This window comes from Microcaecilia unicolor, chromosome 1 (genome assembly GCF_901765095.1).
Source record: "Microcaecilia unicolor chromosome 1, aMicUni1.1, whole genome shotgun sequence".
In the NCBI taxonomy this organism is placed as follows: domain Eukaryota; kingdom Metazoa; phylum Chordata; class Amphibia; order Gymnophiona; family Siphonopidae; genus Microcaecilia; species Microcaecilia unicolor.
The window spans coordinates 390,026,607-390,049,030 of record NC_044031.1 but is presented as its reverse complement, the minus strand read 5'-3'; the positions used below and the strand labels follow the sequence as shown (position 1 = coordinate 390,049,030).

At 42.3% G+C, this 22,424-nt stretch overlaps 1 protein-coding gene across 2 annotated transcripts in view; it reads left to right on the top strand.

The window, feature by feature from the left end:
- The window catches only part of CBX7 (chromobox 7), a 299,910-nt gene that overhangs the window by 5,080 nt on the left and 272,406 nt on the right, over positions 1 to 22,424 (top strand). For both annotated transcript variants that reach the window (XM_030210908.1, XM_030210900.1), the window contains exon 2: positions 18,876 to 18,919. In XM_030210908.1, coding sequence (XP_030066768.1) covers positions 18,876 to 18,919 — 44 coding nt within the window. The remainder of the gene's footprint in view (positions 1 to 18,875; positions 18,920 to 22,424) is intronic.

Genomic DNA, 22,424 nt, shown 5'->3' with positions numbered 1-22,424 from the left:
TAAAAGATTCAGTTGCATTGGGACAGGTAATTAGGGAATGTACACTCTCTTGCTATGAAGTATGGAAAAATAGCATTGTGGTATTTAGGTATATGTAATGAGACCCCCTTTTCATCTATAGATCTGAATTCAAAGTCCAAATCTAATGATAAACAATACACACAGGGCTCAGATGTTATAAAAAAAATAGAAAGCTTGGCATCGGGAGAAAAGTGGAAAAGTGACATCCCAGGAAAGTAATAGGGCATCCTTGGGGGCACTACAGTGGACTTTATAAAATGCTCCCAGTTACCCATCTCACCATTGCTCCCTTACCCTGTCTGCTGAGCCCGCCCCCCCAAAAAACAAAAAAACCCACTACCCCAACTGTACACCACTACCATAGCCCTTACAGGTGAAGGGAGCACCAATATGTGGGTACAGTGGGTTTCTGGTGGGTTTTGGAGGGCTCACAGTTTTCTCCACAAGTGTAACAAGTAGGGGGAGGTAGAAGCCTGGGTCCACCTGTCTGCAGTGCACTGCACCACTATTAGACTACAAGAACAACCAACAGGGATGATCCCAAAAAGCAAGAAGGCAGATGATCCACAAAATCCAGTGTGGAAACAGAACAGAGCAGATCAGTCAATGGTATAGTTCAAACCTTTATTCTAAAATGATCGCCCGACACAGACTGTGTTTCGCCCACAAGGGCTGCGTCAGGGGCTTTAGATAAAAACAAAGCTCAATCCGGAGAAATAAAACCAGCGCATTGTCTCCCTCCAGACAAGACTAAATAAATTAGAGAAGAGACATCGTGTACCTGCTGCTGGTACATGATGTCTCTTCTCTGAGCTAATTTATTTAGTCTTGTCTGGAGGGAGACACTGCGCTGGTTTTATTTCTCCGGATTGAGCTTTGTTTTTATCTAAAGCCCCTGACGCAGCCCTTGTGCGTGAAACACAGTCTGTATCGGGCGATCATTTTAGAATAAAGGTTTGAACTATACCATTGACTGATATGCTCTGTTCTGTTTCCACTATTAGATTACTCCAGGGACCTGCATGCTATTCTGTTGGACCTGAGTATAACATCTGAGGCTGGCATGTAATATTTTTAATCACATTTTTTGGGAGGGGGATAGTGACCACTGGGGGAGTAAGGGGAGTTGATCCCCGATTCCCTCCAGTGGTCATCTGGTTATTTGGGGCACCTCTTGTATGGAGTAGAGGAGTAGCCTAGTGGTTAGTGCAGCAGACTTTGATCCTGGGGAAGTGGATTCAATTCCCACTGCAGCTATTTGTTATAAAAATAGGTCTAGCTCAAAACGTCTAAGTTTTTTAGTTCTGGACGTTTTTGTTTTGTTCCATTTATGGCTGAAAAATGTCTAATTCTTAGGCATGCCCAAGTTCCGCCTTGAGCACGCCCTTGGCACACCCTCTCGAGATTTGAACGTACTTCTGATGGACTTCAGAGAAAAACCTCTATAAAGAGGTTTCGAAAATACTGATTTGGACGTTTTTGTGAGAAAAACGTCCAAATGCAGACTTATGTCACTTTTTGGACGTTTTTCTCTTTTGAAATGAGCCTGATAGGTTCCTATGTAACTTTGTAAGTCTGTGTTTTGAAAATGAGCACCATAGTGTATTTAATGTGATTTGTTGATTTTTGTTTTCTTGGAATGTATGAGTTAAGTCTATCCTGTGTAACTTTGTAAGTTTATGAGCTTTGAAAATGAGCCTCTATATCTTATTACTCTGCATCCTCAGGTTCGCTAGTAAACCTGTTACTCCTCCTCAGACTATAAATTGAATGCCAATTAAAAAAAAGTTTTAAATGACATTTTAAATTGTTTCAAAACCATTTTCACTCAAATAATTTTGGGTACATTGTTCCATAATGTAGGGGCAATCCATGCAAAAGTGCTAGTGCGTGTGTGTTCTCATTGAGCACTAGCAACCGATGGTAGAATCATTCTATGGTCTTACAGGGATCTTGGGACCCTTAATGACATATATGGAATAGCAAGTGTACTTAAGTAAGCAGGGATACATTCATAGTATGTTCTATGAAAAATGATAAGAATTTTAAAACAAATTCAAATTCTATAATATATAAGTAGCCAATGGAAATTCAGGAGAAGGGGAGTAATATGGTCAAACTTCCTCACATTTTCCAAGATTCTCAGGGCAGCGTTTTGAATCGTTTGTAGAGGCTTAAGATTGTAGTGAGAGATACTAATATTGACTACATTCCAACCTGGAAACCAAAAATGCATGAACCAATTTATGCAGTGTAGCTTCATTAAAATAATGTTTAGTAGATCATAATTGTCGTAGTATACAAAAACATCTCTTTGACAAGAATGAAATTTGCTCAAAAAGACAATTTATAATAAAAAAGTAATCCCTAAATAACGAAAACTATTCACTGTTGGAATTGATTTCCCAAAAAGAATAAGAGAGTAGTTTGGATAGTTTTCCTGTCCTGTTATCCAACGGACCATTGGTTTATCTACATTTAAAACTAATTTACAATCACTGAGCTATATAGCAATTGATCCAAACATTTTGTAAATTATGTATTGTACTAGCCGTTAAGCCCGTAAAAACGGGCGAGTATTGCAGCCCCCCTCTTTCCCTTGGCCTCCCCCCTCTCCCCATGTCCAGCAACCCTCCTCTGTGCCCTGCTCTCACCCCAAGTCCAGCAACCGTGGCCTCTACCCCAAGTCCAGCAACCATGGCCTCTCCCCCCTGCCCTCCCCCCATGTCCAGCTACCCTCATCGCTGCCGCCCCCTCCCCCCTCCGTGCCGGGCCCCCTGCACTGACCTGACAGCGCCTCTCACCTCTGTGTGAAAGCGCTACAGGCAGCAGCAGATCGCTCTGCTGCTGCCTGCAGCGCTTCCACACGGAGGTGAGAGGCGCTGTCAGGTCAGTGCATGGGGCCTGATACGGAGGGGGGTGGGAGCGGCGGCAGGGATGGGGGTGGAGGTTGTTTCACGCGATGTTCCTTTCCAGGTGGCAGCGGCGGAGTCCGACAATTCGACTCCGTTTCCCTCTCTGTTCCGCCCTCTGATGTCTTGACGCGAGGGCGGGACAGAGAGGGAAGTCTGTACTGCGCATTTGCAAGTGAGTACGGTCACTTCCCGTTTATATGTTTGACTAGTAAAAAAGGCCCGTTTCTGACACAAATGAAACGGGCGCTAGCAAAGTTTTCCTCGGAGTGTGTATGTTTGAAAGAGTGTGTGTGTGTGACAGAGAGAGAGTGAGACTGGGTGCGAGTGTCTCTGTGAGAGAGAGAGAGAGTGTGTGTGATTCTCCTCTCTCCCCTGCCCCCCCAGGCCACCCAGCAATTGTCCTTTCTCCCCTGCCCCCCCTCCAGCCACCCAGCGATTTTCCTCACTCCCCTGATTACCTCCATTGAAGCGGCTGTGTCATTGAAAGCCCTGCCCGTCTCTAGCCTTCCCTTCGAGTTCGTTCCCTCAGAGTCCCGCCTTCTGATGTCATTTCTTCTTTCCGCGAGGGCGGGACTCTGAGGGAACGAACTCGAAGGGAAGGCTGGAGATGGGCAGAGCTTTCAATGACGCGGCCGTTTTGATGTAGGTAATCATGGGAGTGAGGAGAATCGCTGGGTGGCTGGAGGAGAGGTAGGGGAGAGAGGAGAATCGCTGGGTGGCTGGGGGGGGGGCAGGGGAGAGAGGAGAATCGCTTGGTGGCTTGGGAGAGACCTGTGAAGTGACGCATGCGTAGCACGTCGGTCACAGCTCATTTATATAGTAGGATGTATTGGGATTTATTAACTGCCTTTATGAACAGATTCACCCAAGGTGGTGTACAGCAGGTCCAGTTTAATGTAAAACTTACAATTTTGTTATAGCAATAGTAAAATGACCAAATATAAACATAAATATGATAAATGAGGTAAACTTGGAAATATGTCAGTGCAATACAAACAGTACCATAATAGACGGCATGGAAGGATATTCAAATAACAGATATAATACGATGTCAGCATAATACCAATGAAACACCTAATAAGCAAGCCACAGAACATTCAAACATATATATGATGCTAATGCTTTTTTATCTAGCTGAGTTGCCAAGTGCAGACATACAGATGGGGATAAGATGGGTAGTACAGAGTCAATTGGGATAAATAGATGGGTGGCTAAACTCAAGGCAAAATCTCTGTACAGTTAAACAACATATGAGGAACTGGTCTAAATTACACAGTGTGCAGCAAGCTAGTCCAAGTGCGGAGTGAGTCTATAGTCAGTCTCCATATATTAGTAAGATCAAAGATGGGCAAGGATACTTTAGTAACTAAAAGGACATCATCTGAGTAGCAATAAACTTTTAACACCAAAACTCTGAATAATTGTAATAAGTGGACTCAAAAAAAATATTGAATAGGGTTGCCAACTGGTTGGTTTTTGAATGGCAGGCCAGCTGCTAGCAGATCCTTAGAACCGGCAACAGAAAAGCTGTGTTTGTGCCTCACGCTCTCTGCCCCCCGTGGTCTGTCAGCTTCCACTCCTTTCCACAGGACTGGCCTCTTAACATCTACCTCTCCTCCTACTCCCAGGCTCTTATGGGTCTGGCGGCATCTCTACTCCTTCTCCCCTTCACCACAGCAGTCCTCCAATAACAATGAGTCACCAGCAGTGAGGAAGATGCTCTACTTCCAGCTGCTGTGTCCTACCTCCTCTTATGTAAGTTCCTGTGAGCAGAACACAGCAGAGAAAAGGCTCCAAGGGTAGTGGAAATAGCGTGTCCCCCTTGCTGCTGGTGACATTTGGGTTTGAAGGACCACAGGCAGGAGGAGGAGAGGGATTGATGGCAGATCTGCATGGGGGAGTGGAGAGGGATTGATGCCGGACCTGCACAGAGGGAGATAGGAATTAGATGTCAGATCTGTACAGGGAAGGGGTGGAGAGGGATCTATGCTAGACCTGCACCGGGGGGGGGGGGGGGGGGGAGGAGGGATTGATGCCAAATTTGTACAGGGAGGGAGAGATTCCAGACCTGCATGGAGGGAGAAGGGGTGATGCCAGATCCGGGGGGAGGAAGAGAGGAGAGAGATTGGGAGAGGGAAGAAAGGGGGAGTGGAGGAAAAAAAGAAAGACCAGACCTGGGGAGTGAAGGAAGAAAAAGGAAGGGGGAGAGAGATGCTGAACTGTGGCGAGAACAGAGAGAGAGATGCTGGTCCTTTGTTGGTGGGGGGGGGGGGGGGGGGGAGGGGGAGGGAGTGGAAAGAGAGAAGGGATAAGTTGGACAAGGGATGAAATGGGGACACAGAAGATGGTGGGCATGGAGAGAGTATAGGGACATTGAGAAGCAGTGCTAGAGACAGAGAGAGGGAAAGGACACGGAGAGGGCAGATGCTGAACATGGGGAGAGGATAGAGACAGAGACATAGATGGGAGTTGCTGGATAGGACAGATAAGAGACTCAGGGAACATGGGTGGCAGACATGGAGAAATATGAAATGGATAGGAGACCATGGCAATAGAATTGAAAAGAGACACTAGGCCCAAAGGAAATGCTCAGATAACAAAGGTAGAAAGAATAGTGTTGCTTGAATTTATTGATTGGGATACGTCAGTTTTTGGAAATGTGCATTTCTGATATCTTGCATTTCGATTTCTATTCCTTTAGTGTTGCTGTGTATGTAAAGTCTGACTTCTTGAGGTTTGAGTTTTTTGCCTTCATATCTCTATTACTGATGTGTTGCCCCTTGTTTCATATTTGTTGAGGGTTTGATTTTTTTTTTTTTGTGTGTGCAATCTGACTTGTTCTGGGTTTTTTTTTTTCCTCAGTAGGACGTATGTTGGTATTCTAGGGTGCTGCTGCCTTTTCATAGGTAGAGTTGTTGCTATTTGAGTCCTGGACATTTTCTTTCACTAATTTCTGCTGCCCACAAGCAGCAAGCTCTGAAAGGCTTATGGGGCCACAACAAGTGTGATGGTTTTGATGGCAGGCCCTAAGGGCTTTTTTTTACAAAGCCGTGCTAGTGATTCCCCTGTGGCGAATGAGAGGAAGCTCATAAGAATTAAATAGGCTTCTCATTTGCCATGCGGGAATTGCTAGAGTGGCTTTGTACAAGAAGCCCTAAATAGGGTGAGGTTGCCAGTGCCACCCCTGGCCATTTTGAGCCAATGGAGGGTTAAGTGGCTTGCCTAAGACCACAAGGAGCCGATGTGGGATTTGAACTTGGGCCATCTGATACACAGCCTGCTGCTCCTCTGCCCCATGCTGGACACTAGTGCTACTTTATTATGACAGGCTTTCTATATAGGCCTGTCAATAGAAATCAAACAAAATAAAACATGGAAAAGAAAATAAGATGATACCTTTTTTATTGGACATAACTTAATACATTTCTTGATTAGCTTTCGAGTGGACTAACACGGCTACCACACTCCTCTATATAGGCCTGGAATGTGTGGGTTTCTTTTTTTTTTTTTGTCTGTTTACTGGAGTTTTTTTTTTTTTTTGTGAGATATCAACCCTAGTGCAGACAGTTGGGTGTGAAGGGGCAGGAGAAAGATGTAACAGAAGGTGGGGCATGGAGCGGGGCAGGTGTTGGACTTTTCTTTGTCAAAAAGTTGGCAATCCTAATTTCAAATAACATTTCAGGTGCTGGCCTGTAGTGATGTCACCACTTTCATCTCATGTTTGCATCCACAGACATGAATGGCATCACCCTTTTATATAGCATCTTTAGTCCTTTTTATAGCCATGAAATTTTATTTTACTGCCCCAGAACCGTTGGTTTCATGAGCAGGAGAGATTTTGTGTGTCCTGTGGTAAAGCTGCAGGTCCAACCTACCTTTGTGAAGGGGACATTTTCAGGAGGGATAAAGGTATGCAAGAGAAAAAAAGGGGGTTAAAAATTTTATAATTGCATTTTTTTAAGGATTTGTTGACAGATAATACGTGTTTGAAGAATTGTTAGAAAACTTGCATTAATACATGCTGCTGCTTCATCTTTCAGTGAATGTAAATAACCAGTTAGTCTCTTGAAATAAGACTAGCAGATGGAGAAAAAGAATATGAGCATAAACCAGTGGTTCCCAAACTTGAACCTGGAGGCACCCCAGCCAGTCAGATTTTCAGGATATCTACAATGAATATTCAGAGAGAGATCTGCATGTAGTGGAGGCAGTGAATGCAAACCTCTCTCATGAATATTCGTTGTGGATATCTTAACACCTGACTGACTGGGGTGCCTCCAGGACCAGGTTTGGGAACCACTAGCATAAGCAATTTGATATGGTGCTGAAGGTAGTTAATTGCCATGATGTAGAGTAGGCCAAGCTAGAGCAAGGCATTAGTGAGTCAGCTTTTAAAGTTTATTTCCACCTTTTTCATCTTTTAAAAGAGAACCTAAAAACTAGGTAAACTCCTGGAGTGGCCTCCAGCACAGGTGGTAGCAACCAAAATTATAAATTTGAAACATGCTTAGGGCAGAGAGTGCAGTGTAAGAACAGGTAGGAGAAAGGAATGCTTTGAATGTTGCTAAACCATACACTTCAGAAGGCCAAAGAAGGATAAAATATAAACCGCTGTAGAGAGTGGCAGTGCTGCTGTATCGGTCTTCAAGGAAAACTGGGGCAACCTGCTCAAAAGTGTCATAGTTATGTAAACATAACATCAGTGAGCACAGTGTGGACAACAGCCTTGCTGGTTTGAGTAGTTTCTTAGTATCAAGCTTTGTAATAATGTGTGGGGAAGGAGGGGAGCTGTGTGTTAGATTAAGTACGGCTTTTGTGAGAACCAAAGAGAAACTCGGTAGTACCTGTGATAGTCTACCTATGGCGGTGGTAGAGGCTAATACTGTAGCAGAATTTAAATATGCTTGCCACAGGGTTGAGGATGGGGGACCTGGTTGTTGGTTTTACTATAAGAATTTGTATTTCTCCTAGGACAAACAGGCCAGTTGTATCCTCACATGTGGGTGACATCATCCAACAGAGCCCGGTGCGGATTCTACATAGTGTGCATTAGCTAAAGAAATTTCTAGCAGTGTACCACCATGCATGTGCAGGTGCCTTCCTGTCCGATGAGCAGATGTGGACTCATCAATCTCTCTCTTCTTTTCCACGGAGCTAGGAGGACGCGTCCTTTTGTGATTTCCCCTCAGTGTGTTTTTCTTCATCGTTTCAAGTGCCTAATATTAGTGTGTCTTTTTTCTTCATCTTTACTAGGTGGCTGAGGGGAGATATGATAGAGATCTATAAAATAATGAGTGAAATTGAACAGGTAGATGTGAAGCGTCTGTTCACGCTTTCCAAAAATACTAGGACTAGGGGGCATGCGATGAAGCTACAATGTAGTAAATTTAAAACGAATCGGAGAAAAGTTTTCTTCACTCAACGTGTAATTAAACTCTGGAATTCGTTGCCAGAGAATGTGGTAAAGGCGATTAGCTTAGCGGAGTTTTAAAAAGGTTTGGACGGCTTCCTAAAGGAAAAGTCCATAGACCATTATTAAATGGACTTGGGGAAAATCCACTATTTCTGGGATAAGCAGTATAAAATGTTTTGTACATTTTTGGGATCTTGCCAGGTATTTGTGACCTGGATTGGCCACTGTTGGAAACAGGATGCTGGGCTTGATGGACCTTTGGTCTTTCCCAGTATGGCAATACTTATGCACTTATGTACTATTTTTCCTCAGTATTTTAGTTTTTGTACCTTTCCCTTACTTCTTAGTTATTTTTGTCCCTTCAAGTTTTTTCTTTCTTTTTTCACGGCTCTTTAGGCACACTTAAGCCAGAATATCAACCTCAGTTTGAGTTGTGCCTCTTTTTTTTACTTTCAAGATTGAGGAGTTTGACTGCGATTCTTTTCTCCATGTCTAAGACCACCCCCAGTGGCTTCAAGAGGTGCTCCCAATGTAATCAGATGATTACTATTATGGACCCACACAATTAGTACATTGGGTGTCTAGAGCCTAACCAGCAGGCTGATTCTTGTTCTCTGTGTTTAAAAATGCAGTTGAGGACATAGAAGGCATGTCTGGTCCAGCAGGAGAAGCCTTCTGGTTCCTCGACGGCTGGTCTGTTGACATTGCCACTGGAAGCATCAACCTCGATAGCTGCCCGTACTATATCAACCATTGGGAATGTACCGGCATCATGAAGGTATACACCTCTCTCGACATCAGGCACTGATAGCAAGTCCCAGGACTGGTCAACATCAGACCCGACACTGAGGATGTGTACCAAGGGATCGCGATGCCGAGAGTCGAGGGAAGCTTAAGAAGCATCGGTCCTCTTCGAAGCGCAGTGCTGGGAATAGTGCTTTTGCACAAACCTTATGTTCCTTCTGTTTATTTTCTCAGAATCTGCCTTTGCTAATCAAGCAGCGGAAGCAGTGGCCCGTCTCATCTCACTCTGGGCAAAGTTACATATGCCCTCCAAATATCTAGCTTTCCCAACCTTGAATTTGCTCATGGCAGGCTTACACAGTCAGGCAGTATGGACCCTTGTAATTAGAAAGGAACCCAGTATGTAGTAGATATAATAAGATAGTTTATTACAATCTTACCAATGGTAATACAGGTAGGTTAAGCATTCACATAATGGAGCAGCATATCATGGCACATCCTTTCTCTCTAGCCTTCTGGAGTCTCCCTTCTCTGGTCTTCTTCTCCTCTTGTCTCCTTCTTCTTCTCGTCTCGTCTGAACTAATACTCCTCAAACTGCTGCTTATATACAATTTTGGCCCTATTCATTTCAATGGACCCTAGCTGTCTCAACAGGGCTCCTGGTTCTTATCAGTTGATCAGAATGACTTCATATGTTCCCAAACCTTCCTGTAGCCCCCGCTTTGGATGTTCTCACCCGGGGTGCAGCTGACCCAGTACTATCTCTACATAACCATAGCAACTCCTGCTTATGACGTCTTGAAGGTGCCAATCTCAGGATTGTTTATAGAGTAGATTGCCCCCACCCTTGCCAGTTCTCAATTACCTCATTTCAGCACTTGCCACAGTGAAATGTAACTGTGTCAAAGGTGATCTCTGATTTTTACAAGCTAGCTCTCTTTTGTATCCGAGATGATTTTGATTTTAAGAAGCCTAGCTCTTATTATGAGCCATTGGCCTGTATTACTGAGAGCAAGGGATAGCATAACCCTAAGGTGGTGTTGTGGTTCCATCTTAACCAGTCAGTCATTCTGCCAATGTTTTTCCCCAAGCCTCATGCCCATCCTGGTGAAAGCGCACTGCATACCATAAACTGCATGCATATCTTAACCTTCTGTTTGGAGCGGACTAAAGCCCATAGACAGTCCACCCAGCTCTTTGTTTCTTTTGATCTAAACAGGATGGGGGTAACCATGGGCAAATGCATGCTTTGCAGTTGGCTAGCAGATTGCATCGTCTTCGCTTATGCCCTGGCAGGGCTGACTCTATGGGGTCATGTCACAGCCAGTGTTTTCTCTAAGGACTGAGTTTACATAAGCAAAAATTTTTCATTACATTACCTTGTCAGTACTTCTTACAATACATACACAGATACGCATACACATAAATACACTTGCAAGGAAGTTGGAAAGAATTCCACGATCCATACTCTGCATGCTTTCCTTGCTTGCTCACCTGTAGTTTATAGCTACTCTGAATTTTACTCAGATACTGGATGTTTAATGTAGCTTAAAAGGGAGCACTGCTCCCTCTGTATGAGCTCCACTCTTTTTATTTAAAAAAATGGGGGGATAGTAGGGGCTCTTTTGAACACAGTAATGATGAACCACTTCGCTGTCTACCAGCTGCCTCCCCCAGTACTTCTGTTACTGATGGTGTTATACATACTGTATGTACTCCAGGGAATTATGTACCAAAAATCAAAATAATGCAGCATAAAATTGAGCAGACTAGTATTTACAGTATTCTGGAAATATATTCAGGTACTTTAACACTCGGTTCTCAGTCAGCCCTAGCTCCCCAGTCTAGCATCTTCCTGTTGGCCATGTGTTCAGCAATAGTGTAATAGAAATTGAGGTTACTGACAATCCTAAAATTATTTACCTATCAGTGTTTTTGGTAGGTTGCCAAATCCACCAGGTTTCATCTTTGCTAGCCTTTGGTTTGCTGATGAGTTACCAAACATGGTTAGAGCAGTAGGCTGAGAACCAGGGAAGCCAGGGTTCAAATCTCACTGATGTTCCTTAAGTTCTTGGACAAGTGACTTACCCCTCCATTGCCTCAGATACAAAACTTAAATTGTAAGCCCACTAGGGACAGGGAAGTACCTACTGTAGCTGAATGCAACTTGCCTTGAGCTACTACTGAGAAAAGTGTTTTCCAAATCCAGTTTCAGGCATACTGTGAAGTAACACAGAACACTACAAATGACACCTTAGAATCTACAGAGCAATTCCAACATACCATAATAGCAGTAACTTCCACAAGTCACACAACAAGCACGTACCTAGGAAAAGACAGTGCCACAAACACTGCAGTGAACACTAGAACATTAATAAACTTATGGGAAAACTAAACTAAGCAGATACTAGAACAGGTCAGTGGTGCAGTCAATACGAATAGAATAGAAAACCACATCTCTTTCACACACACAGAACACAGACCCTCACCCAGTGTAGAATAAGTAACCACAAAATAAAAATAGAAATAAAAATTAAACTGAACCCGAAAGAAGTGCAACTCCAGAGAAAGAGAAGACAACGCATGTCCTCCAATACTGTGCAAAAAATACAGACAGCAGATGTAAATGTTAAAAAATGACATATTCCAATCACTACATTACAAATTGACAAATGCAAATAAAAAAAAAATGGAAAATATACCATTTTATTGGACTAAATATATTTTTCAATTAACTTTCAGAGGCCAAAACCTCCTTATTTAGGTCAGGACAGTATATTGCTGCTAAGGTATCCTGTTCTGACCTGGGAAAGGAGGTTTTGGTCTCTGAAAGTTAGTCAAAAAGGGATTATAATTAATCCAATAAAATGATACCACCTTATTTCCATTTTCTATTTTTATTTATTAATGTTTATTAACACAGCCACCATACTACTTTATCTTAAACTAAAAATAATTTGTTTTTCTGCCTTTGTCTGGCCATTTGTTTTTCACTTGTATCAGTCCCAGTCTCTGGTTTCTGCTTTCCTCGTCTTGACAGGATTTCCTTCCCATTTATCAATCATCTTTCCTCTTCGTTTCAGCTTTATTTAATTTATTTTCTGCCCCTGTCCAGATTTAATTCTTTCTTACAATCCAATACTCGGCTTCCCTTTTTTCACTGTTTACCTACAAATTGCCACCTATTTCACTCACTCACCTTGGCTCTCTTGTTTCACTGCCTCTTATTCCCCAGTCTCTCACTAATGCTATCCTCTTCCCCCTGCCATCCATCCATAATTTTACCACTTCTTACATCAATAAACACCAAGTCTTACATGGTGATCTATCTGTAGACGGTAGAATGGAGTGGAATGGGTAGAAGTGAATCGCTTGTTTACTCTTTCCAAAAATATTAAGGCTAGGGGGGACGCAATGAAGCTACAAAGTAGTAAATTTTAAAACAAATCGGAGAAAATATTTCTTAACATGTAATTAAACTCTGGAATTCGTTGCCAGAGATTGTGGTAAAAGCAGTTATCTTAGCGGGGTTTAAAAAAGGTTAGGATAACTTCCTAAAAGAAAAGTTCATAAGCCATTATTAAGATGGACTTGGGGAAAATCCACTGCTTATTTCTAGGATAAACAACATAAAATGTATTGCACTGTTTTGGGATCTTGCCAGGTACTTGTAACCTGGATTTTCCACTGTTGGAAACAGGATGCCTGGATCTTCGGTCTGTCCACTATGGCAACGCTTTAAAACTAGAATTATAGATCACAGGCATTGTGTTCGGAGCAAACAGTTGGAAGCACCTATGGTGGCACATTGTATTACACATAAGCATGAGTTTGAAGACCTTCAATATATGGTGATAGACCAGATTCGTTTACCTTTATGCAGTGGGAATGTTAAGAGATGGTTATAGCAGCGAGAACAACATTGGATCTATCGCTTAAAGACTATGATTCTGGATGGTTTAAATAAAGCTATTGAGTGACGAGCTTTCTTTTTGAAGTATGGCTTTTTAATTTAGGGCTTGTTTCCTATTGGCTTGGAGACGTCATCTGTTTGATCCCGGTAGCTATCTTGTTGTCAGTTTAGAAGTTAGGTGGTTCTCTTCCTGAACAGCAGCAAGTGGCCTTTGTTTAGGTTTTAATATGTTATAGTCCTGGTGGTATTATTATTATTTGTTACATTTGTATCCCACATTTTCCCACCTTTTCCAGGCTCAATGTGGCTTACATATAACCGTTAACGGTGTTAGCCGATTACGGTTTGAACAAATACATAGTATGAATGACTACAAAGTAATAATGTGAACTAAGCTAAGTAAATTGAAAAGCTGGGAGTTATGCCATGGGTAAAAGTCTTCGGTTTGGAGGATAAGAAGATCGGGTGGTGCCACCTTGGGAAGCTAAGTAATGTTTGCATAATTATGCTCTTTGTGTTGCGCAGGAAGTTGAAGCTTATACTGTAACTCTAATTAAATATATGACACAGTGCGTCTGCCTCCTTCCCTAACTCCCCTGCTGCTGCTTCCCCAAGCTAGCAGCAGCAGCAAAACAGAATACAAACATTGCAGGGCTTCACTGTACATACCTGTGACTGTCAGCTCTGTACCTGGAACAAGAAGTGACGTCGGAGGAAGGCAGGACCGGCAGCCAAGGGTATGTACAGTGTGGTCTCCGACTCCCCTGCTGCTTCCCCAAGCTAGTACAGCAGCAAAACAAAATACAAACATTACAGGGCTGCACTGTACATACTCCTGACTGCCAGCTCTGTACCTGGAACAAGAAGTGATGTCGGAGGAAGGCAGGACCGGCAGCCAAGGGTATGTACAGTGTGGTCTCCGACTCCCCTGCTGCTTCCCCAAGCTAGTACAGCAGCAAAACAAAATACAAACATTGCAGGGCTGCACTGTACATACTCCTGACTGCCAGCTCTGTACCTGGAACAAGAAGTGATGTCGGAGGGAGGCAGGACCAGCAGCTGAGGGTATATACAGGTATATGCAGTGTGGCCCCACAATGTTTGTACTTTTTGTTTTGCTGCCACTGTTGCTGGTTTAGGTAAGCAGTAGCAGCGGTGGACAGAGCAGGTCTTGCTGGCTGCATGGTAGGACAGGACAGCAGCACAGCCTCTTGCCAGAAGGTGTGCAGCTTACAGGGAACAGTGGTCATGGCTCATAATGTCAGATCCATGGCTATGTTGGTAGCCCACTTGAGATTAGCCTCCATCGAGGAGATGTGCAAGGTTGTGACGTGGTCTTCAGTCCACACATTCACATTGCGTTATAGCCGGTTCAGTCAAAAAGTCCTGCAGAATTTGTTTAGTATCTAGAATCCAACTCTACCCTCCTAGGCCTGGTTTTGTTCTTTTTCAGGCTGCACCTTCACAACCGGCTTGTATTGAGGTTTAATAAACAGGAGTGACCTATCTAGTCCACTGTAAGCAAGGAAGCCAATTAGGACAGTCTTAAGTTTCCCCTTCCCAGCGCAGCTGTCATTCCCATTCACTCAAACCAAAGCAAGCAAACCTATGAGCTGCATCATCCACATTGTCGTTTTTTTTTATTGTTGGTCCATCTGTAACAAGTCTAAAGCTGTTTCAATTGGATAGGCTGTGCCTTAAAAGGTGGAGGACAAAAGTTGTTGTTTTTTTTGTTTTTAGTTATTGGACAGCTTTTTAATTTATTTGAAAGCTTCCTATATGTAGATATAAATATCATGAAATAACAATTGAATATCACTAAAACATATTATAGCTGGTAGAAACAGCAATTTTAAAAATCTATTTTGTGCTCATTTTTCTACACTAAAAACTAAATAAATACACTGTGTGCAATACAGATGGCCAAATTTCAGTGAGGATATCCTGTTTCCTGATGGGTTCATCTTAAATGTTGCTGTAATCTGCCTTGGGAAGCTTGGTGTTATAAAGATGATGGAATATATTGAAATTAAATGGAAGTAGAATTAAACTCTCCTTTCATTGGGGCACATGGAATCACATCTTCATCTGTTTTGTAGAAGTTTACCTTTTAGATACACAAATGGATTATTCTGTTGTTTGAGCATGTTTCAGGGACAAGTGATTTATAAGTTAAAATAATAAAAATGTTTTCTGTCAAACAGATCTCTCATATGTTGAAACATAACTAAATGGGCTATAAGCCCCTAATGCAGTCCATTGGTTTTCTTATATTTTGTTCTTGTGATGGCTCATATTGTGCCAAAACTGGAAATACAGTGAGACAGAATAATAGATTTCCGTAACATCCAAAACTTATTTTTTAAGTTAAAAGCAAAACATGTTGGTTGATAAGCTTCATACAGAACAAGAAAAAAACAGTAAACCATCCAACATGGCACAATAAAAACTTTTACAGAGAACATACCCCAAGAACCCTTCTCCTCCCTCCCTCCCCTCCCTCCCTATAAGCCCACCTGTTTCCACCTGCCAAAATAACACAACAGATATACAGATCAGTAGGACTCCAAGCATTTTATAACAAGCACTTTTGCCACTATGCAAATTTCTCTCATGAATATTCATTGTCAATATCCTGACAAACCTTACTGACTTGAATAACTCCAGGACCAGGTTGTCCTAACTACCATAAGAGACAGACACGGTCGTATAATTAACATTATAATTTTATTTGTATTTGTGTAATAACTGAGAAAATTAGTAGTAGTAGTAGTAAATTATATTACAAAGCATGAAGTTGACTTGGTTAACTTCTGCTGTATAACAACCAGTGGTAAATAATAGTAATAAACAATATTAAGTGCATTTTTATAATATATCACTGCATTCTTCAAAACAGAAGGAGCAAATTCCCACAAGCCATCGTTCTCTTTTGATCTAGGCACAGGAAAAAAAAAGCTTTCAAATGCTCCCTGGTTTCAACCTAATACATGTTAAATGTGGGATATGAATGTAATAAATAAATGGATAGAAACTCTGAATGTTGAGCACCTGATTCTCATAACATGATGACTGTTTTAGTGGCCCATTACCAGGAGAGAAAAATCTCTGCACGAATATAACAGGTGCTAAGGTCCCCCTATAACCAGCCCCTCCAACTGACCACTGATTAAGATTTATAACAAATTACTACTCTACCTATGAAAAGTTATTCCGTTATTATACTTCCTTTGTGTACATCCATATTTTGCACAAGCTGGCATGTTTGAAAATGTAAGTGAGATTAAATAAAAATTCTACCAACAAAAAGAATGACAAGGTGGATGCAGCAGCTCATAGGTTTGCTTGCTTTGTTTTGAGTGAACGGGGATGACAGCTGTGCTGGGAAGGGGAAACTTAGATAGACCTAATTGGTTTCAGCGTTCTGATGTCACTTCATCTCCTGCCTTTTAAAAGCAAACTTACTTACCTGTAGCAGGTGTTCTCCGAGGACATTAGGCCAACTATTCTCACATACTCCCCCACCTCCCTTAGGCGTTGTCTTCATCTGTATCATCTGGTTGACGGACTCGCATGTTGGGCAGGAAAGCACCTGTGCATGCGCAGTGGGACGCTGCTAGAATTTTCTTTAGCTAATACACGCTAGGCAGAGTCCACACTGGGCTCTGTTGTATGACATCACCCACATGTAAGAATACTTGGCCTGCTGTCCTCGGAGAGCATCTGTTACAGTTGAGTAACTTCGCTGTTCCTCTAGCTAAAATGGTAACAAATTGGAAAGGACAAGTAGGACCCATTGGCTCAACTAGTCATCTGTTACTTATTGTGTTAGGTTGATAAACTCCCGTGTAACCTTTAATGCTGAAGTGCACTCTTTGATGCTGTATCTGTAAAAAGAACAGCCCTAGATAGGGCTTGCTTTGTTTAAGGTCATTTTTAATGAGGAAATTATGGGCCTTTCACTTCAGGTTATCTCCTTTTCACACAGATTTCTGTTGTGCAGTGATTTAACTTTATGTAGAGCACAATTGTAGCACCTGTAGTTACATTAACATTCTTATTTTAATGTAAATGGATTCAGATTTACAGTGGGGGAAATAAGTATTTGATCCCTTGCTGATTTTGTAAGTTTGCCCACTGACAAAGACATGAGCAGCCCATAATTGAAGGGTAGGTTATTGGTAACAGTGAGAGATAGCACATCACAAATTAAATCCGGAAAATCACATTGTGGAAAGTATATGAATTTATTTGCATTCTGCAGAGGGAAATAAGTATTTAATCCCTCTGGCAAACAAGACCTAATACTTGGTGGCAAAACCCTTGTTGGCAAGCACAGCGGTCAGACGTCTTCTGTAGTTGATGATGAGGTTTGCACACATGTCAGGAGGAATTTTGGTCCACTCCTCTTTGCAGATCATCTCTAAATCATTAAGAGTTCTGGGCTGTCGCTTGGCAACTCGCAGCTTCAGCTCCCTCCATAAGTTTTCAATGGGATTAAGGTCTGGTGACTGGCTAGGCCACTCCATGACCCTAATGTGCTTCTTCCTGAGCCACTCCTTTGTTGCCTTGGCTGTATGTTTTGGGTCATTGTCGTGCTGGAAGACCCAGCCACGACCCATTTTTAAGGCCCTGGCGGAGGGAAGGAGGTTGTCACTCAGAATTGTACGGTACATGGCCCCATCCATTCTCCCATTGATGCGGTGAAGTAGTCCTGTGCCCTTAGCAGAGAAACACCCCCAAAACATAACATTTCCACCTCCATGCTTGACAGTGGGGACGGTGTTCTTTGGGTCATAGGCAGCATTTCTCTTCCTCCAAACACGGCGAGTTGAGTTCATGCCAAAGAGCTCAATTTTTGTCTCATCTGACCACAGCACCTTCTCCCAATCACTCTCGGCATCATCCAGGTGTTCACTGGCAAACTTCAGACGGGCCGTCACATGTGCCTTCCGGAGCAGGGGGACCTTGCGGGCACTGCAGGATTGCAATCCGTTATGTCGTAATGTGTTACCAATGGTTTTCGTGGTGACAGTGGTCCCAGCTGCCTTGAGATCATTGACAAGTTCCCCCCTTGTAGTTGTAGGCTGATTTCTAACCTTCCTCATGATCAAGGATACCCCACGAGGTGAGATTTTGCGTGGAGCCCCAGATCTTTGTCGATTGACAGTCATTTTGTACTTCTTCCATTTTCTTACTATGGCACCAACAGTTGTCTCCTTCTCGCCCAGCGTCTTACTGATGGTTTTGTAGCCCATTCCAGCCTTGTGCAGGTGTATGATCTTGTCCCTGACATCCTTAGACAGCTCCTTGCTCTTGGCCATTTTGTAGAGGTTAGAGTCTGACTGATTCACTGAGTCTGTGGACAGGTGTCTTTCATACAGGTGACCATTGCCGACAGCTGTCTGTCATGCAGGTAACGAGTTGATTTGGAGCATCTACCTGGTTTGTAGGGGCCAGGTCTCTTACTGGTTGGTGGGGGATCAAATACTTATTTCCCTCTGCAGAATGCAAATAAATTCATATACTTTCCACAATGTGATTTTCCGGATTTAATTTGTGATGTGCTATCTCTCACTGTTACCAATAACCTACCCTTCAATTATGGGCTGCTCATGTCTTTGTCAGTGGGCAAACTTACAAAATCAGCAAGGGATCAAATACTTATTTCCCCCACTGTATATAATTCTTTTCTAGATTTGTAAAGACAGGTAGCTAGCTAAAGAGTTCAGCTTTCACACCATTTCCTGAGTGAGCCTGACTTGTAGCTGAGTGTAGATTGCAATTTGTGCCTTGGCTCTCTGCTGTATTCTGACTGTGTCCTATTGCTAAGAAACTAAAATGAACCCTGTCTGCTCTCTCTTTTCAGGGTAAAGTGGAATATTTGGTGAAATGGAAAGGATGGCCTCCAAAGTAAGAGCTTTCTTGTGGTCTGTTCTGTCTAGATGATCATTAATATTTGTTTTTAAATGTGATATAATTTTTTTTGAATATTGGAGAACTGTGTAGGAGAAACCATGTAAGAAATGGTATGACCCAGTTGGCAGCAGCACAGTTGCACTTCTGTTCTTCAGCCCTGCTCTGTATAGCAGCACCTTCTGAGGTGAGAGGGTAATGAATTCTCACACACACCCATCAGCTCCATTATGAAGAGCCTTTTTCTCCCTGATCCTGGAGCTTCTCTTTCCCACCCCCTGATCAATCCTTGGCTGTTTCCCAGTTGACAGAAGGAAAGTGGTGCTTGATATTGATGTTAGCTGCCACTTTTGGCTTTGCTGTTGTGACCAGTAGTCTTGAAGGGCCTTCTGATATTACAGTTTTAAAGCTGTTTGATATCAGCTACTCTTCTCCTGCCAACTGGGAGGAGGGAGAGACTGCTCTTATGGAGCAAGGGAGGGGTAGAGGGTGGATAGCATCAAAGAAACATCTGAGAAAATGCTCCTTCTACAGCAAAATTGGGTTCATGTTTGTATGCATTCATCTGTATTTTTCTTCTACAGACATTTCTAGTTAAGGTACAGTGTATGTTCCTCCTTTATTGATAATGTAAAATGAATTAGTAGGATGACAGTATTGTGAGCTTACATTCTTCCCTGTTTCCTAGCTCTTTTCCACGCCATTACCCTCTCCTTTACCCTCACCATTTCTTTGTTTCCCTCCCACATGACTCACCCTAAACTTCTAAATTGTCATCTTCTTAAATCCCACTTTCAATTGCACCACGCTGTGAAGTCTGCCGTTCTTTCATAGTGCAGTCTTTCAAGGGCAGTGTTTCCAAATAGGTTAGTTGCATGGAGGACAGACACAGCCAATCTAGGTTTTACATCCATTGAATGCCACGGAAATAAAACCAAGACTGGTGAAGTCTGTCCTCCATGACCTGGAGCCATCTGGTAACCCTATACATATAGAGGAAGCAAAGTAATCGCCCAGTATTCCCATTCAAATAGTTTGCAGGCAAATCAAAGTGTGTGCAGCATTCATTAAGAACACATGTATTTCAATAAGGGACCGCTATACTCAAACTTGCTTTTGACCCAATCCGAGTCTAGCCTTATCATAGGTTTCTATTCAAATACACAAGGGAAAAACCCAAATGGAGAAAAAAAAAACTCAAAATTCACTGAGAAAAAGCCACTATTCAAAAAATAAAATAATATCCCCTGGATATCCATAAATTATATGGTCAATTTAATCAGCAACACTTTGTCATATATTTAATAAGAGTTCCAATATAAGCTTCAATTTTCTGGTTAACACAAAGAGCATAAATATGCAAACGTTACTTAGCTTCCAAAGGTTGTGCCACCTGATCTTATCCTCCAAACTGAAGACTTTTACCTATGGCATACCGCCAAGCTTTTCAATTTGCTCAGTTCAGTTCATACCACCAGGATCATAACATCCCAAATCCTTGACAAGTGCCACTTGTTTCACTTGTCACTGTTTCAAGAGGAGAATTGTGTAACCTCTAAACTGACAACAAGATGGCCACCTGAATCAAATAGCTGCCACCTCCAAACCAGCCAATAGAAAACAAGCCCTAAATTAAAGGGCCGTACTTCAAAAGAAAGCTCACCATTCAACTACTTTATTTAAACCATCCAGAATTGGTCTTTAAGCGATAGATCTGACGTTCCCGGTGATAGAACCATCTTTTAATGTACCCACCATGTAAAGGTAGATCAGATTGTTTATCACCATGCTTATGTGTAATACAATGTGTCACCATAGTTGCTTCCAATTTTTTGATCTGAACACAATGCCTGTGTTCTATTCTAGTTTTAAAGCAACATGACGTTTGTCCCACAAATATAGCAATCCACAGGGACATCAAATTAAATAAATCACATATTTTGAGGTGCAATCAGTAGAGCAGAAGATCTGAATAGTTTTACTGCCTTGGGAGGAGGGAGGTCCCCTAGCAGGAGAGCATCACCCTGATGAAGTAGGAAGTACTCCTGTAGCCAGGACCTGCCCACCAGGGGATGCACTATCCTCTTGCACCGAGGATACATCTCTAAGCACTTCTGCCAGACGAGAAGGGTTAGGACAGCTGTTATAGTTTGTGATTCGATAATTAGGCATTTAGATAGCTGGGTGGCTGGTGGACGTGAGGATTGCCAGGTGACCTCGCGTCACCCAGACAGGATCTTAGATAGTGCTGGGGAGGAGCCGGCTGTCATGGTATATATGGATACCAATGACACAGGAAAATGTGGGAGAGAGGTTCTGGAAGCCAAATTTAGGGTCCTAGGTAGAAAGCTGAAATTCAGATCCTCCAAGGTAGCATTTTCAGAAATGCTGCCCGTTCTATGCGCAGGACCCAAAGGCAGGCAGAGCTCTGAAGTCTCAATGAGTGGTTGAGACAATGGTGCAAGGATGAGGGAATTAGATTTGTTAGGAACTGGGATAGAGGGATACTGTTCTGAAAGGATGGGCTTCACCGTAACTGGAACAGAACCAGGCTGCTGGTGCTAACTTTTAAAAAGGAGATAGAGCAGCTTTTAAACTAGAATTGGGGAGGGGGGAAGCCGACAGTCGCCCAGGAGAGGAGCGCATGGTTCGGTGTGGAGTATCCTTGAAGGATATTATTGAAACAGGACATTTAGAGAATTCCAGTAGAGAGATTTCAACACTGCAACTTCTAAGCAGCTTGTAGATCCAAGGAACACAATTTAAAGTGCCTGTATACAAATGCTAAAAGCCTAAAAAATAAGATGGGAGAGTTAGGATATACAGCACTAAATGAGGTTGATATAATAGACGTCTCAGAGACTCAGTGAAAAGAGGACAGTCAATGGGACACTGTGTTAACATGGTACTAATTGTATCGAAGTGATTGAAAGGATCAAATTGGATGGGGGTGAGTTGTGTTATATGTTAAAGAGGGAATTTAGTCAAATAAAATAAACGTACCACATGAAACAGATAGTGGCATAGAATCATTATGGCTAGAAATTACATGTGTGAAGGGAAGGGGTATTTTTGTAGGGCTGTATTACCATCTGCCGAGACAGAATGAACAGACAGATGAAGAAATGTTTACAGAGATTAGCAAAGCTGGCAAATTGGGCAACACTATAATAATGGGTGATTTCAATTACCATGTAATATAAGGAATCTGTAGAACTCTATATCATGTATCAAAACTCAACTTCTACATCAAAGATATTCTGTATCTCCAGGACTGTCGTGTAATTTCTTATAAACATATAAAGTGGAGAAAAAAAAGACTTCAGTAAACGTAAGAGTCACCCCTACTTGTAAGGCAAAACCTTCAGGAATATAGGAGGCTCTTTTTAATCATAAGTCATAAAAAAAACTCCACTTTTGTCCTTATATACTTCAAAATTACAAATAACTTTCCATAGATACAATTACAAATAACCTTCCATAGATACAGAATTAGCTGAAA